At 36.0% G+C, this 19,092-nt stretch overlaps 1 protein-coding gene across 1 annotated transcript in view; it reads right to left on the bottom strand.

Annotated features, from left to right (window-relative positions):
• The window catches only part of EPHA3 (EPH receptor A3), a 404,569-nt gene that overhangs the window by 6,288 nt on the left and 379,189 nt on the right, over nt 1-19,092 (bottom strand). Inside the window, exons 14-16 of the mRNA XM_068987994.1 lie at nt 16,935-17,084; nt 15,214-15,407; nt 19-174 (exon numbers count right to left, since the gene is read on the bottom strand). Coding sequence (XP_068844095.1) covers nt 19-174; nt 15,214-15,407; nt 16,935-17,084 — 500 coding nt within the window. The remainder of the gene's footprint in view (nt 1-18; nt 175-15,213; nt 15,408-16,934; nt 17,085-19,092) is intronic.

Below are 19,092 nucleotides of genomic sequence, written 5' to 3'. Positions count from 1 at the left end.
TAAAAAACTTATTCTTACTCTGCAGAAATCTTGGCTATGGTGTCACAAGAACTGTACTCTACACCTGTGAAGATTTCCTTGCACTGTGCTGTTCGGACACCGTTAAGCCAGTCACCTGTTGTGCGGAAGGTAGTAATGTCGATGTTACTTTGGTCCAGGAGAAGGTTTGAGGGCCTGCAAGAAAATAAAATACCAAAGGGAGAAAGATCAGGAGTCAGCAGAGTTGCTGTGTGTCAAAATTCAACACCGACATCAGCAGGAACTTCCCGACTTCATGTGGCGCTCCTGTTTATTTGTAAAATTTATCTGCCATGAAGCCTTCATCTGCTCAAGCTGGCAGCTTGCAAGAACACTGTGTAATCATCTTGTCTCAGTGCTCCCTTCTCTACTCATGACTGCTTTTTAAATTACTGAAACTTTGCCAGTGAAGAGCATAAATATATCCATACATACTTCTATAATTTAATTTGTTTAACCATTAGCAAAGATGGTGGTAATTTCAGTTGCATTTATAGCTGACATGACATTCTGAACACTCTGTTGTCTGCTTTGGTGGATGGATTTGTTTCCAATATTAAATCCTGCCTACTGAATGTTCATCTGCAGACATTGCACAGCTTGCTGTCTAAGGGAAAATTTGAACAATGTAGACTATAATTACAGCAGGATGTAAAGTTCGCACAAATGTAATGTCAAAATATCATTAAAAATAAAAAATTAAAAAGAAATAGAAAACAGTAGATGAGTAACAATAAGTGAAAGTCTAACAACTAGGACAACAACAAATATATTTTACGATATAAATATCTATATACATATATATGTATATATATATATATACACACACAAAGATAGATGATAGATAGATAGACATTGTGACTATGATTTTTATTGCACAGTATAGTCAGCATTAACAGAATTTTTTCAGTTCAATTACTCAGTCATGTCCGACTCTTTGTGACCCCATGGATTTGCAGCATGCCAGGCCTCCCTGTCCATCACCAACTATCGGAGCTTATTCAAACTCATGTTATCAAGTCAGTCTGCCATCCAAACATCCCATCCTCTGTCATCACCGTCTCCTCCCGCCTTCAATCTTTCCCAGCACCAGGGTCTTTTCCAATTAGTTCTTTGCATCAGGTGGCCAAAGTTTTAGAGTTTCAGCTTCAGCATCAGTCCTTCCAATGAATATTTAGGACTGATTTCCTTTAAGATTGACTGGCTGGATCTCCTTGCAGTCCAAGGGACTCTTAAGAGTCTTCTCCAACACCATAGTTCAAAAGCATTAGTTCTTTGGTGCTCAGCTTTCTTTATAGTTCAACTTTCACCACCATACATGACTATGGAAAAACCATGGATTTGACTAGACGGACCTTTCTTGGTAAAGTAACATCTCTGCTTTTTAATATGCTGTCTAGTTGGTCATAGCTTTTCTTCCAAGGAGCAAGCGTCTTTTAATTTCATGGCTGCAGTCACCATCTGCAATGATTTTGGAGCCCAAGAAAATAAAATCTGTCAATGTTTCTATTTTTTTCCCATCTGACATGAAGTCATGGGACTGGATACCATGATCTTAGTTTTCTGGATGTTCAGTTTTAAGTCAGCTTCTTCACTTCCCTCTTTCACTTTCATCAAGAGACTCTTTAGTTCTTCTTCACTTTCTGCCATAAGGGTGGTGTCATCTGCATATCTGAGGTTATCAATAACCTCAATATTTCTCCCAGCAATCTTGATTCAAGCTTGTGCTTCATCCAGCCTGGCATTTCATGTGATGTATTCTGCATATAAGTTAAATAAGCAAGGTCATAATATACTACCTTGATGTACTCCTTTCCCGATTTGGAACCATGTTTTCCCGATTTGGTTCCATGTCCAGTTCTAACTGTTGCTTCTTGACCTGTATATAGGTTTCTCAAGAGGCAAGTCAGGTGGTCTGGTATTCCCATCTCCTGAAGAGTTTTCCAGTTTGTTGTGATCAACACAGTCAAAGGCTTTGGCATAGTCAATAAGGCAGAAATAGATGTTTTTCTGGAACTCTCTTGCTTTTTTGATGATCCCGCAAATGTTGGCAATTTGATCTCTGGTTCCTCTGCCTTTTCTAAATCCAGCTTGAACATCTAGAAATTCAGTTCACATACTGTTGAAGCCTGGCTTGGAGAATTTTGAGCATTACTTTACTAGCATGTGAGGTAAGTACAATTGTACAGTAGTTTGAACATTCTTTGGCATTGCCTTTTTTCAGGATTGGAATGAAACCTGACCTTTTCCAGTCCTGTGGCCACTGCTGAGTTTTCCAAATTTGCTGGTATATGGAGTGCAGCACTTTTACAGCATCATCTTTGAGAATTTGAAGTAGCTCAGCTGGAATTCCATCACCTTCACTAGCTTTGTTCATAGTGATGCTTCCTAAGGCCCACTTGACTTCACATTCCAAGATGTCTGGCTCTAGGTGAGTGATCACAACATCGTGGTTATCTGGGTCATGAAGATCTTTTTGGAAAAGTTCTTCTGTGTGTTCTTGCCAACTCTTCTTAATATCTTCTGCTTCTGTTGGGTCCATACCATTAGGATTGACTTATATAATTACAGGTCTGACTATAGGTCTATGACAAACTGCAAGATCTGGTGGCTCAAAGGAACAACAGGGATAAAAAAGAAATGGAGGAAACCATGTTTTCATCTCTGAGGAGCCAAGAGAAGCATCCTATTGGTAAACTGCCTTTGGGTTGTTTTTTCAGCTTTCAGTAATCTCTTTAACTGTCCTGACTCATAGAACTGGGACTGGTCACGAGGTAGACACTTGATTGTCTTTATCTTTATTCTTTTCTCTTAGTATGGGTGCTTGAGCAAATAGTAGTTATGAAGACCTTTGCTTTGAGATGAAAAATAATAATAGCCATAATGATTATGTTGAACAATTATGAACACTAACAATATGCCAGAGACTATACTGGCATAGACTAAGCATAATACACAGACATGAAGGACTTCAATCTTTATGTTAGTTAGACACTGATGCTATGTCCCTACAATTCTTGTGGAAGCTGAAACTAAAATTAAGTGACAAATCAGAGTTCTGCCCACATTTAAAAGGAATTTTTTAATTGGGAGATTTCTGTTACTAGTGATGATATTTCTCCAGCTCACTCCCTAATGTATGAGACATGCATAAGCATGAGGTCAAGATTCTGATATCTAAACAAACATGTCCGAGATCTGCATGCTGCTGTTGGAAACACATGAGAGACATGTAAATTCATTTGGATTTTGATGGGGAGATATTAAATTTATCTGCTAAAGATACAGTTTTAATTAAAAATAAGTTTATTTGATAAAAATGATATTTAATACAATTTTAAGGCTGAGTTTAAGAAAACATCGACAGCATGACTGTTTGGTTCTACCTGTATTTGCAGGCTCTGTGGAAAATACATATGAGTAGTAACTTCCTTCCTTGTCATGATTTATGAAATGGAGACAGCCGAATGTGGAGGATTTTTCAACCTTCTTTCCATTAGACTAAAATCAACCACTTCAATCCTCTTTACCCCAAATGTTTTAATTATAAATAAAAAATTAAAGTAAAAGTCACTGGGTTGTGTCTGACTCTTTGAGACCCCATGGACTATACAGTCCATGGAATTTTCCAGGCCAGAGTACTGGAGTGGGTAGCCATTCTCTTATACAGGGGATCTTCCCAACCCAGGGATCAAACCCAGGTATCCCTCATTGCAGGTGGATTCTTTACCATCTAAGCCACCAGGCAAGCCCAAGAAGACTGGAGTGGGTAGCCTATCCCTTCTCCAGCAGATCTTCCCAACCTAGGAATTGAAAAAGGGTCTCCTGCATTGCAGGGGGATTCTTTACCAACTGAGCTATCAGGGAAACCAAATTAAAGTTATGAAGTTTGTAATTTGTTTTGCTGTGTTACAGTTTAGTTTTAACTAACCCTCACAGATCATCTAAAAGAAAGAATGAGAAATTAAGCATTATTTTACAAAGCATTATCTTACCTTTAGGAAATCTAGAACATCACAAAATATAAATATAGCATTTTGTAAGTTATTCTCTTCTGGAAAATATACATTAAAAATTTTCTATGATTCTTTAAATTACTAATCTGAAAAAAGTTCATTTTTTAAATCATTGAAATTTCTTGTCTGTGTTTTATTTTCTTAAGAATTTGAGAAATTACAGAAATAGATACACATCCAGGTTCCAAAACATGCATAATATTCTTGGGTGGTTTTGCATGACCATCATGAATGAAATATCCTTGGTCACTGGCCAACATTGGATATAATATTGTACCCATTGGATAAGACTTGGAATCAGTAAACAAAATTGATAGGTGCAGCATTAAATCAGGTGTGAGGAAATTTTCTAAGCAAAATGAAAGGAGACAATAAAATATTGGACAATCTACAGGCATGCACACACACTCATACACACTCACACCCTACAGCTTGCATTTCTACAGTAGCTGAAGCACAGACTAATCTAATGTTGACTTTTGTCGACTCTGGGTCCCATGAATAGCAATCCTTTTTTATTTATGAGCTTGTGGGTATGAAGAATCAAACATCAAGACATTTATTCAGAATATTTACGAAGTGTGTCTAATAGCAAAATGCAGAGTTTTTCTTTCTCATTTCAAAATGGTTTGTATTTTTAAACTCAACAATATAGTCAGACTCAACAAGAATTTGGAAAAAATTAGTACAAACAAATTGAAATAAAACAGGACGGGTGGATTAGGGATTAGAGTGACCCCAACTGAGTCTTTCTGTTTATTACTTGGATCAAAGTATGAGGAAGACAAAGAATGACCTAATTTTAATGCCAGTGACCTCAGAATAACCAGCCCTGCAAAGTATCATTTTTCCACTTCCAGGATTTCTCTGGGGAATTCAAATAAAAATTGGTTCTTTTCCTCCTCCGAGAGGACATCTGGAGAGTTTATCAATGGATAGGAATTTGTCTCTCACTGTGAAGAGCCTGTGATGTCTCTTCATGCACACCAGGGGAATGTAGGCTTTTTGAGCAGCTGCAAGCATTGGAGTTTTTTTAGACCTAGCCCCAGACATTGGGTCTGAAGGGGAAATTTATAGGCTGGGTGATGTGCACTGTGAGCTCACACTTTTACTAGACAAATTAGATAGGTTTCAATCCGTGCAGCTGTAAACGATGTCCTGCAGAGTTCCACCTGATCTTTTACAGCTTTTCATAAATCAGTACCTACTGGCCGCAGACTGCAGTCATTAAAAAGAAATCATGGAAATTACATGTTTGCTCAGGGGAAGCAAAAAATAACTTTCCTCCCTTTCTTTCTCCCTCCTTGGATTTTGGTTTGTGAATTATTCTTTTGTGGATTTTCATACTGTTGCTTTAAAGAGGTACACATATATTTTCTTCCCACCAACTCTTACTTTATCTGTAAATGCTCATAACAATTAGCACCAGATACTTGGGACAAATGTCAATAAGTAACTGCTAGTCCCAGGAATATCTTCTTATAATGATTTTATTTTGGTATTGCACTAGAATTCTAACTCTAAAATTGAATGTTAAGTTATTCTTTTATAATATAGAGAGACTCCTTTGGGTTTACAAAGGGCTTTATTTTTTATGTATTAAAAATAATGATTTATATATATTTCTTGAGTGAATAAGTAGATGCTTACTGAGTCTAAAAGTAAATATTGGTATGTTGAAGATGTATTCTATCCCACTATAATTATGTGCTTTTTGTCTGTTGTTGTGAGTAGTTTCTCAGCAGCAAAATGTTAATTTTATCTATATTTATTGATATTATTGCCTGAGAATGGTAATATACTTCTCAATTCCTTTTATAATCTATTGTTAATATTTGAGTTTTATTGTATTTCAAGGGAAAAATTGTGTATTTGCCAAATTTCTAAATGTGAATTTATGATCATTTTCATCTTTTTATCCTTAATATAAGAAATTCCAAATAGGATTAAATAAATTTAACTTGTCATCAGTAACTAAAAATAATTTTGAGTACATATAGTTCCCAACAGGAGACTAGTATATAAATGACACATTAAAGAGGAGTAAAGTCATTGTGTTTATTTTAATTGTCTCTAGACCTTAAGGACAAAATCTTAGCAGTTATAGCTATGACATCTGGTTTAATTTCTCCCAATGGTAAAATTACTTGCTTTGATTTTTAAGATTAAAAAAAAAAAGAGAGATCACCTGAGTTTTTGGAATATTTGTTTTCTTTTAAAATGTTCTTTATCATATTTGTTCAGTAAGGAAAGTCACCCTGTCAGTTTCAGAATTAGAGGTCAAAGTCATTTTGAGAAATAGATTGTTTTTTGGTCCTTAGACTTCTACTAAAGTATATAATATTTGTTAAAAAAGAAGTAGACATTCTCTAAAAGAAATATATTTGTTCTCTTAGAGATCAGTAGCATTTGTTAATGTTAATTTAGTGCCATTAACGGGGAAAAATTACAAGTACTGCTTATTTTTGTTCTTATTTATTCTGCAACTTAATGAAGATAAACCCCTACAAAGTTAGCAATAAGAATTAGCACAATGAAACAATATATTTTAAATCATTTCAATTCAATTAACTAAGTATAATTGACTCTTAAGAATATTATTCTAAGTATTTAAAATATATCATTTAAGTCTTTAGACTATAAATCAGGTTACCTTCATTTAGAACCTCATTCTAAAAATATTGAATGTATTATATCATTCTGTACGCCCAAAATTTATATTCTAAGATTTATGATAGTATTGATGAATCCAATGACATGGCATTTGAAAATTTTGTGAATTTAAAGAAAAAGTCATTTCTCTATTTCATTTTATAGACATAAATATCCTAAAATAAAGGTATCTTCTGTCTGAATAGAAATGAATGAATTCGTCTGTCATGTTTCTTTATTTTTAGTCTTTAAAATTTTTAAATTTATCGACATTTATAAAATTAATACAATGAATTTATTTAAATCTAGGTGCCATATTTCATACATTTTATACATGTAAAATTAGTTATTATATGATACATAAATATGATATAATATGTATTACATATATATACAAAATATAAAACTAATCTTCACTATAGTTTCTTTAAAAAGTGAATTTTGCTTACTTTTTAATCTGTATAACAAAAAGAAAGAGCTGACTCACTGGAAGAGACCCTGATGCTGGCAAAGACTGAGGGCAGAGGAGAAGCGGGTGACAGAGGATGAGATGGTTATATAGCAGCACCGACTCAATGGACATGAGCAGGAGAAAACTCCAGGAGATAGTGAAGGACAGGGAAGCCTGGCATGCTGTAGTTCATGGGGTTGCAAAGAATCAGATATGCCTTAGCAGCTGAACAACAAATAACAAAAACGTATTATAAAGTAAGAGAAAATTTATCTTTCTAAGACCACTTTCTATTTAATTTTATAGCAGCAATTTCTATCAAGAACTTCTTTAAGAAAGATTTTTCCATTTCTTATAAAAGGAAGAGCTCTATTTTTACCCTTTTATACATGTGCATTATGACTATATTTTTCTATATTTATCAAAAGCATTATTTTTGCATTGTATTTTCTTTTTCATCATCCCAGTTACAACTAAATCTCTTAAAATGTACTTCCTCTATCATTCTAAAAAAATCAAATCAACTATCTAAAAAAAACTCAATTGTTTAGAGTGGCTGTTTTCCTTTGTTGTCTTTTTTTGCCTCATTCTTTTGCAGCTTTTGATTAAACAATTCATTCTATCCACTTTTGGAAAATTCCTTGATCTGTAGTTTTTCTAACGGTTTAAGTTTCATTCTTAACTCTGTCTTGTTCCTATTTCTACCTACCACTTCATATGCTTCTGCTCTGATATTGGTGCTGTTCTCCAAAGCTCTAGACAGAGACCATTTTCTTTCTTTCCAGATAGAAGTCTATGTAGTGGGTTAGTGTTCTGAGATAATAGCTAATGGAAACACTTTTCCATTCTAGGACCATTCTAGGAAACACTTATCCTTCTAGGATTGCCACCTACTGGCTTGATTGGCGCTGTAGTCCTCTTATAAGGAGTCTGAAATCTCCATAACCTATTGTGATACCCTGTTACGCACTGTGGAAGCATTCATTCATTTCAATCAGTTTCTTGGTTCTTATAGATTTTTGAGGTCTACACTAAGTGATGGAGGGATTTAGAGGCTTCAGAAATACCACTGACCACAAAGCAGCACCAGAGCAGCAAGGAGAAGCTCCCAGTCTGGGAGATTGGGAGGGGGGGTGTCTCACTGTCAACCCATGCAGACAAACACCCTCCACTATTCACAGATTACAGTCTCCCTATAATCTTTGGGATATGAGAGCTTTAAGTAGAAATTATATTACTATGTAGAAGAATAAAGATGGATATACTTGTGGTAAAAATCAGCATGACTAGATCGAGACTTGTACCTTCTAAATGTGTTTCTAATGGTGTTTTTTTTTTTGAAAAAATTGTCTTTGCAGACAGAAGGCTTGAAATTGGATGCTTAGGTTTAGTCTCTCCCCCAGCTTGAGATGTAACTTTCCATGGTCTTATGAGTCTCAGTCTCATTGTGTCCAAAATGCTCATCTTCCTCACAGAGCTGTTCATCCTTCTGCACTTGGTACCCCATTTAGTGACAGCACTGTCCTCAGAGTCCTCCTTGTTCACCCTGAAGCATTCTCTGCTACTCCATGTCACTCTGCATGGCTCACTACTCACCATGTCTTATAATACTTCTTTAAAACTGTTTGAATTCACATCTTTTTTATACATTTTCCCTTCTTTAGCCTAAGTCCTTCCCAAGACTATTGAGATCACCTCCTTACTCTTTATCATGCACTCTTCCTCGCCAGCTCTTCTAGGTATATTTGCAGAGAACTGCTCCACAGGCAAAGTGTGGAACTGTCTTCAACGGTTCCTTGTTTCCTCATGGACAAAATTCCAGATTTCTAGGGATAACATGCAATCTTCCACTATCTGGTGAAATCATCTAGTGGCTCCGTCCTCATAATTCCTTATTTAATCCTATATTATACCAGAAATAGATAATGCAGTGTAAATTGAAGTATTGTAAATTTTTGTGTCTTGATTTTCTGTACAGTGTTCTTCCAGCCTGGTTTGATCTCATACTGGTAGGCATTTCACCTGTCATCCACTAGTCACTCACTTCCAAAAATTATTTCTCTGCAACTTCCAGAGAATCTCAAAGCTCAAAGTAAATTCATTCTTTGTTCATGATGCCTAAACACTTTGTCTTTTTGCTCCAATATTTACTTAATCTGAGGGATATTACATTTGACCTTGAACAACACTGAAATTCATTTAGTCTGTCCTCCCTAATTGCAGTTTCTCCTATCTGAGATTCCTTGGCATCCCCAGATTCAACCAACCACAAACCCTGGAGTAGTGTAGTGTTTGCTATTGAAAAATATCTGTGTATAAATGGACACCTATAAGCTTCCCCAGTGGCTCAGTGGTAAAGAATCCGCCTGCAATGTAGGAGCCTCAGGAGATGCAAGTTTGATCCCTGGATTGGGAAGATCCCCTGGCAGAGGGCTTGACAACCCACTCCAGTATTCTTACCTGGAGAATCCCACAGATAGAGAAGCCTAGCAGGCTATAGTCCATGGGGTCGCAAAGAGTCAGAAACGACTAAAGGAAAGGAGCAGGTACACACCCATGAAAGTGAAAGTGAAAGCGAAGTGAAAGTGAAGTCCCTCAGTCGTGTCTGACTCTTTGTGACGCCATGGACTGTAGCCTGTCAGGCTCCTCCATCCATGGGATTTTCCAGGCAAGAGTGCTGGAGTGGGTTGCCATTTTCTTCTCCGGGGATCTTCCCGACCCAGGAATAGCACCTAGGTCTCCTGTGTTGGAGGCAGACGCTTTACAGTCTGAGCCACCAGGGATGGACCCCTACAATTCAAACCTGTGCTGTTCAAGGGTTAATTGTATAGTATTGCTGAACATTTCCTCCTATTTTCAAGGCAAGCTGTTGCAAGTGGAGTCTATGTCTCTTTGCCTGTATAATCACCATGTGCTAAGTTGCTCCAGTCCTGTCCAACTCTTTGGGACCCTATGGACTATAGCCTGCCAGGCTCTTCTGATCATGGGATTCTCCAGGCAAGAATACTGGAGTGGGTTGCCATGCCCTCCTCCAAGGCATCTTCTGACCGGTGTCTCTTATGTCTCCTGCACTGGCAGGCAGGCTCTTTACTATGAACTGCCACTTGGGAAGCTCTCAGGGCCCAGTGTAACACTTCACACAAAGTAAATGCTAAATAAATCTTCATACTGATACACAGTCAAAACTTCAAAGGTATTCAGGTCTCCTCTATTTACTCTACTTTTAGGAAAACGAATCAGTTACTGGAGAACAAACATAAAATTTACTTCAACTTCCTTTCCTTTCTCACCACTTCTTGCAATATCTAAGTAAGTTTTTAATCTGATACACCATGATCATCTGCTTAAACACATTCCCTACTTCCAGCAGTGATATTCACAAAGACACTCTCACTGGAAGATTCTCTGGGAATGTTTCTGCTATGAATCATCAACTCTAAGGAAGGTTGAAAAGTAAAATAATGCATTATAGTAAGATTTCTGTAACAGTATAAGAAATAAAATGTGCCATAAAATTAACTAGACTCAGGCAGACTCTGGAAAACAATATCCCTATAAAAATTGATAGAATGATGTTGTTTTTCCTAAAAGACTTTATAGACATAATTCTTTACAGTGATCCAAATAACTAAGTCATTCAGAAATTTGAATCCTTGGTGCCATCCACAAACTCAGATTGAGACAGTCTCCAAGTGTAATGAAGAGGAAGAGAAACATAAGATTTATGCTTAGGGGAAATAAAAGAAAATTAGGGTTAGGGTTAGGAGAAGGAAATGGCAACCCACTCCAGTGTTCTTGCCTGGAGAATCCCAGGGACAGGGGAGCCTGGTGGGCTGCTGTCTATGGGGTCGCACAGAGTCGGACACAACTGACGCGACTTAGCAGCAGCAGCAGTAGGATTAGGGTTAGGGGAAAATTATAAGCTTTTACCTTTATGACTAATGTCTGTAGAAATCCTTACAATGAATAGGAAAAAGAACTGGAATGTTTTTTCTAAAAATTGTGTGTCTGTTGAAATGGAAATTTAGTATTATTTCAGCAAATACATATTCATGTGTGAAGCAGTATTTATTGAGTTTCGAATATCAACTTTGTAATACAGGGAAGCATAGCATCTGATCTCATTGGTCTTAGAGTTAATTGGAGGAATGACTACTTAGAAAATGCATACAACTGAATTACAGTTGGGATGAAGAAGAAGGACGCAGTGGCCTGTAAAACAATTAATAGTGTTGACTTTTAAATCTTGTTGCCAGAGAATGCCTCAATTAAGGCATAGAAACTGCTTTCTAAGGGAAATGGACACAAAGAAGAATCTGAAGACAAGGAGAACAGCATGAGCTACTTACTGTTCTCACATCTGACATGCTTTGACTTTCTGAAGGAACCTGAAGTTGGTCACTGAGGCAGGCTACCATACTATTTAGGTGAAAGGAGCTCAGATTGAAAGGCTGAAATGCTCCCCACAAAGCAGTTGTGTAAATCAAACAGCCTTACATCTCTGCCTTAAATGCCTTAATGGGTTCCTCATGCATTTCAAAAAAATTCCAAAGTCCTCCCCATGACCTGGGTAGCCTCAAGTACTCTGGGTTCTGTTTGCCTTCTTGTGACAGACTCTTCCTTTCCCTTCTGTCCTTCCATTATGTTGTCCTTCTGCCATTTTCAAGAACCCTTTAGACTCATCTGCAGTTTATTTTTACTATACCTAGAGTTCTTTTTTTTCCCTCCAACCACCCTTTAATGATCGATCACAGCCTTTTATTTATTTCCTTCCTATAATCCATGCCAGTCTATTGTCTATTAGTATACATTATAGAAGATGTCTATTCATCTTATAGAATGTAAACTCCAGGATTGTAAGAAACATATTTGTCTTCATCACTGTTCTCCAGCATCTGCACATGCCTAGCACATAGCAGATTAACATACAATAAATAATTGTTTAAGAAATGAAGAAGTTAATATTTCAATAAAAGAAAGGACATTGGAGAAGCAGGGATATTTAAATCATCAAAAAGAATGTAGATTTTTTTCCAAGTATAATGGAAATTCAAAATTGGTTATAAAGAGGTGACTAATTATACTGTATATCGAATTCTCCAAGCATGTATATATGAGTGGGTAGTTATTCCCTTCTCCAGGGCATCTTCCTAACCCAGGAATTGAACCTGGGTCTCCTACATTGCAGGCAGAGTATTTACCATCTGACTCACCAGGAAAACTTGATATATATTTATCAATATATAGAGATTGATAGGAAAATTCTGAAGACTCTGTGAGAGATGCTCAAAGTGGGACAATCATGGAATCAGGGGACACATTAGGAGACAACTGCAGTGCCCTAGGTCAGAAGGAGAAAAAGTCATAGGAGAGAGTGTTTGCAGTGAACAGGGAGCAAAATGAATCATGTTGACACAGTGCTCACCTGGGTTGAAGTGTGGAGGCCAAGAAAGTGGGGCCAAAATGGTTCTAATATTGACTGGGCAGATGTATAGATGCTAGTGTATTGAACTAAATTCAAAATGCAGTGGGAGGATGAGATTATCAGGAGTACATAAAAGGATAAAATTTTGAATATTAAGTTTTGAAATGTCTGTCTTTGAGACCCTTATTGGAGGAGTTTGGCTCTGAAAGGTGGTAGAAAAATAAGGATGTAGTTGATAAGAGATGTGGAATCAGCAGAGGTGATGTTGATAAATAGCCTTTTCTAAATTCCCTTGATGATAAAAATTACCTGAAGTTTTTTTTTTATCAAATGTCCAAATTCCACTCTCCTTTCCTGCAGATTCTGAATTAGTAGCTGGGGTTAGATCTGGATATTTGAACATTTAATAAATTCCCTCTAGTGATTCTTTTACTAGGGTAGTTTGAGAAACAATGTAACAGAACATATTTTTATGGCAATAATCTTGCAGATATAAAGAGCCTGAGAGAGGGAAAGAGGCTGGATACACAGGGGATGGAGAGGAGAGAGAGAAAGGCATTTGCCTCTGACATTGGAAGCATACTTCCTCTCTCTCTTCTAATTACAGGAAAGAAGGACTCTCCTCTTTTGTAATTATAGGAAAGAAGAACACCAGTGTGTTTTTGTTTTGCTGTTGGAATTTTCCATTTGATGGCTTGTATTTTCTCAATAAAGCATGTGGCAAGGGCATTACTGGAAAATTAAATGGGAAGAGGAATATGTGGAATCAGCTATGAAAAAGAATAAAATAATCATTGTCAAAAGTGGGAAAGAAAATTTTCTAAAGAAAAATAAGATATCTTGACATTGTTGCATGACAACATAAGGTTGTCATTAATAAATTTATAAAGGCATAATCTGCCCAGCTGTGCATTTTAATGGCAATAAGAAAACATAAGCACAATTTCTAAAATTTTTATAGTGAATTAAGAAAAATATGTTCCCTAAAATTACATAGTTTGTGACAAAATAAATGGAATATATTCAAGTATTACATAATATATATTAGGATAAAAAATGTTCAGTTACTTTAATAAGAATGGAATAGTGAATTTAACAAAATGTGAATATGATAATATACAATGACATAATATGATCTGCTATTAAGATTAATTTCACACATAGAATTGGGTTTTACTATCTAGATAATGTTATATGAGCTAGTTTTTATATTGGTAGTGACCCTATGGAAATGGCTGGAATGCTCTTTTATGCTATGGAAATAGTTGAAAAGGTATTCTTTTTGCTATTGAGTGAAGTTAAAAAAAAAATGGCTTCAGGGTATAAAATGAGGATTGTATGGCTCAGGGAAAGGCAGGTTTATTATCCTGTTGGTTGTTAAACTGTCAGGTGGATTTCCAGTCTCATTCTGAAATTTAGGACAGAGATTCATCCTTGCAGGATAAGTTATCAGTAGTTTTACCTACTGGATATATATTAATAAATTCAATAGTATTGATCTCCTAAAAGTTATTTCTAACAAATAATCTATGACTCTTGTATACTTACATTGATTTTGATGCAAATTCTCTTTATTCATTTTATTCAAATGTAATGTAAAAGCTGGATCATATATGCTCGGTATAATTGTTTCCATTAAGGTAAAAAATTACATACTCTAAGTGCATTAGCAAGCACTCTATCAAGTTGAAAGTCACAACTCTTAATACCTGTCTGTGAAAACAACAGATGTACACAAAAATAAGAAAATTCTTTCCTATAAGGTATTATATTGAATTTTTTATACATGAGTCACAGTAAATCATCATTATGCAGTATGTATATATGTTAATTAATATTGGGGATTTTTGTGCACAGTAGGTGTAGTTCTTTTACTAAAACTGTAATTTAAGAACACATTATCAAAATGTAGAACTGTTTTTCACTTATGTGTACAATGAGCATATAATTGACATTTCTCAAAACCATTAGGACAACTCAGTGATTCTCAGCTGGGAGGATTATGCATCAAGTCTGATGGACATTGTGCCCTCAGGGTTGCCTCATGGCTACAGTGTGTTGACATTTGTGTTGCTGTCCAGGGACACTGACATTATTATATTCTTAGCATTATCCTTCACAGTATCTAACAAAGTAATTGGCACATAATATGGGTTAAACAAAGATTTGTTTAATCAAGGGAAAATTGCATTCTGCTAGCCAGTGCAATGGCTTGGTAGCACTATTATTATTTTTGTAATTTTATTTTAAATGAGGATTAAATCAAGACCGCTAGAATTACCCAACACTCTACATATCCTTTTTTTGTTTGTTTGTTTAAGTAACAGAGAAAGAATGTTTAAGTTTGTTTAAATAACATTGGAAAGAATCTACCTGTTCATGGTTTCTATTGTGCAAATACTGAATCCTGAATGTAAACGTGCTTCTAGGTAACATGCAAGTTAAAAAATATCAGAACTTTATCAGTGTCATTAAATAGAATGAGATTTCCTTCTGAAAGTTAAAAAACAAACAAACAAACATGTCTTTCTAATCTTGAGGAATATAAGTGTCAAAGTATGCAGTTGGGGGAGTGGAATAAAAAAATTAACACCTTGGAGATAAAAAAAACAGTCATCTCAGAGAGCAGGATGTAAAATCAAATGTGTCACCTTGCTGCCGCACTGGTGATGATCTTCAGACTGCCTGGGTTCCGGATAAGCTTGTCCAGAATGCTGACAATCTGCTCAAACTTGGGTCTGTTGTTTCTGTCTTTCTGCCAGCAGTCTAGCATCAGCTGATACAACGCAGCTGGGCAGTCCATGGGGGGTGGCAGTCGATAGCCTTCATCCACAGCTTTAATTACCTGTGTGAGATGCAAAGTTTCCGGGGATTTAAAGAGGTGGAATTTCTTTTATTGTAATACTTCTTTTTGGGCAGGTCACACTTATACGTATATTTCAAAGTAAAGTGAAAGGTTTTCATTTTAAATTTCTTAAAAGGATAACAGCTTATTGAATAAATATTCTTCATGTCTGAAAATGTTATATAAATAAGATTGAGACAGAGAAAGTGGATTTAGGAAAGAAAAGTTTGTACAGTAACTTTCTGTATTAAAATCAAAAGAAATGATCTATGATATGGGAAATTTAGAAAACTATAAAGAAACTCTTATGTGGTAATACATATTTCTGCGAAAACTATATATAAATGGATGAATGCAGAAAAAATACCACATATTTTTAGTTATATCACAGTCCAAATGGTACCTCTCAAATTGTAGTCAGTTCCTTTGTTAAAAGCCCATGGCTTGAACAATTAAGTGACTCTTAGTTAATCAGCATTTTTAAATCATGTAAAGTCATGATTTTCAAACATTACTCTGTATCAGAATCATCTGGAGAACTTAATACACAAATAGCTAATCTTTGATTCAATAACTCTGGGGAAAGTCCTGAGAATTTGTATCCCTACCCATTCCCAGACCTTGCTAAAGCTGCTGGTCCAGAAAGCACATTTTGAGATCCTCTGATACAAAAAGAATTTGGAAAAAAGAGATGTGGAAAAGTGAGTCTGATTTTCCCAGTGTTATTATAAAACATGGCTTGTTTGAAGAAGTTCAGAAAGGTTTTTATATCCAAATACATTACAAGCAATTTTATATGTGGTGAGTAGGAAATGACTAAAAGCGTCTCAGCTTTCCTTCTTATGTGTCTTTGAGATCATGCTCAGTTTCTGGCTAAGCATAAAGAAAACTCTCTGTGTGCTGAATCCATATGCCAATAGCATCCTTGCACTAAGCATTAGCAAAGCATGACTTATAAAAACAAAAACCTTTTGAAAAATCATATCACAGTTGTAATAGAAAGTTAACAATTATTTTCTCTATATCGAGACTTCAATTTGTATAACTAACTTCATGTGCAAGTTTAATACATTATAAGAAACAACATGTTAGAGATTGGTTGCTTTGTCTGACTTTGGGAAATGCTATATTTAAGTAAACAAAATGTTGGCACAGATGCATTAATTGAATCTGCAAAGGATGGCAGAGTGTATCTTACTAATGTTACCCTGAGACAATTTTGTAGCAAAAATAATTCAAACATTTCTTGATATCTATTGGCCATTTTGTCAGGCACTTATTTCATTACATTTTATTACAAATGTTTTCCTTTTGTCTCACTTCTAAACCCCTGCTTTAGGGAAAAATGTGAAGCTGTCAGAGCAACTCAATTAATATCTTTATAAGATTTGGAAACAATTTCGTTTCTTCTAAGTATTCTGTTTCAATGTCACAAACTGGGAGCCACCTGGTTTCATTATGCTCCACTTCCTTGCACAGCTTGATCTCTTAATCTGAACCCATAACTCATAGACTACAAATACTTACATCCTGATTGGACATCTCCCAGTATGGTCTCTCTCCATAGGACATCACCTCCCAGAGAACGATCCCATAACTCCATACATCGCTGGCTGATGTGAATTTGCGGTAGGCTATGGCTTCTGGTGACGTCCACCGGATTGGGATCTTCCCTCCCTTGGAACGTAAAATCATACATACATAAACAATCAATGACTAAAACATACTATATACATTATCATCTGAAATCTGACTGAATTTGTAGGGGCTTTTGTTTTATGAAATGGACTGTGGGTTTCTTCTGATATATCTTGATGTTCACCTATTCTAATAACAACGAGTGAGTGGCAAAGGGAAAAACATTTGAAAATTGCTAAAATGCTGACTTTTTTTTTTATCAGTTATGGAACACTGATCAGTCATCTGTAACAACAATTTAAAGTAGATAGGATATATCATATATTAGAATTAATTGAGGTGGATGTGTGTGCTTAGTTATCAGTGGTGTCCGACTCTTTGCAACCACATGGACTGTAGCCCGTCTGGCTCCTCTGTCCATGGAGGTTCTCTAGGCAAGAAGATTGGAGTGGGTTGCCATGCTCTCCTCCAGGGGATTTTCCCAACCCAGGGATCAAATCCAGGTCTATTAACTGAGGTATCTAAAATCAACATTTATTGATTTAATAGATTTATGCATGAACAAACTTAGTGCTAATGTTGACTTGTAAAGAATTTATATCACTTATTTACACACAATTTCTTATAGGTATTTGTTAATTAAATACATTGCAAATAAAATTATACATCTAAAAACACTTTAATATATCAATCATCTTAATTAATTTACTCAGTGCCTCCCTCTACCATTAGCCACTGAAGTACCCTCCATGTACAAGGTAGGCACCATATGAGCTAGAAAGATATAATGATTACAATCTGAGAATTTACAATCTAGAGCAGATATTGCTTCTATGAGTTATGGGAGATATAAATGTATAACTCCCATGGAATTTGCTCTCAGTTTAATAAATACATTTAATAAAGATGTGCTGAGTAGTAACCATATGGGAAGTATTATGGTAGTCACTTTGGGTGAGACAAGCATAAATAACACACTGGCCCTTCTGTTTGGCAAATATCAAGCAAATAGTAATGAAAATTAGTTGTTGTGAATAACTAAATGCAGGGAGAATTAAGTGTCTAGTGCTTCACATCTGAAACTTTACAATAGAATTGTCTTGGGCTCATGCTGATTAAAACAGAAATTCTGATTCAGTAGTTCCAGAGGGTTGGCCGGATCTGCAGGTGATTTGGGAGCTTTTTAGAAATCAGATCCTGCCTGCCGTGAGAAAGAGGACAGTAGTGGAATGGCCGTGATGCAGAACATGGAGCCAAGTTTCTCACTAGAGAAACTGAGGCGGTCACATATGAATTGAGCCTTGTAAATTGCACCAAATTTTATATAACCAGGAAAAAGGGATAGATTTTCCAAAGAATTCATATTATCAAAATATTATACTACATTCATCAAAGTGTGTTCTATTGATGTTTACCTCATAGGACTTCACTGCTTCTTAAGTAATGCTTGAGGGTGACAATATATTGCTTTGGAGAAATGAATTGGTGACTTGGGAGGTAAGTTATTAACTCTCATTATGCTTGAATTTCCTCATCTGTTATTTTGGAAACTAACAGTTCATAGCATCATTGTGAGGCTAAATGACAAATTTCAGTAAAATCTCTAGCATAGCTCCTGGCATACAGTAAAGCCTCAAGAAACATTAGCTTAATACTCCCATACTTTTAGAGAAATGGCATAAATCAAAGCACAGAGGAGGAAAATATATGTTCTGGAAAAACAGCTTCCAGTGTGGTAATACTACAGAAAATGTGGAGACATGTAATAGGAGAGGATGGCAAAAGGTCGAATTGGCTTTAATCACAGCAACATTGAGCAAGTGCTGTCCTTGAGAGGAGAGTGGCATGTGCGATTGGAACTAGCTCAGTAAACTGCTTGACACTTTTCTTTGATATTTTCACACAAGAGAGCTGTTCAGAAAGAGCAGTGTCAGGAGGTCTTTGAAGGAGGTCAGGCTTACACGGGGTTTTGAAGGATGCATGCAACTGGGGAGAAGTGAGCACAAAAAGGAGGACTGAGCACAGCCTTCTTGAGATGGTTCCAGCC

This window comes from Capricornis sumatraensis, chromosome 1, assembly GCF_032405125.1.
Source record: "Capricornis sumatraensis isolate serow.1 chromosome 1, serow.2, whole genome shotgun sequence".
NCBI classification, from domain to species: domain Eukaryota; kingdom Metazoa; phylum Chordata; class Mammalia; order Artiodactyla; family Bovidae; genus Capricornis; species Capricornis sumatraensis.
The sequence above is the reverse complement of the archived record's forward strand: the minus strand, read 5'-3'. Positions and strand labels throughout refer to the sequence as shown.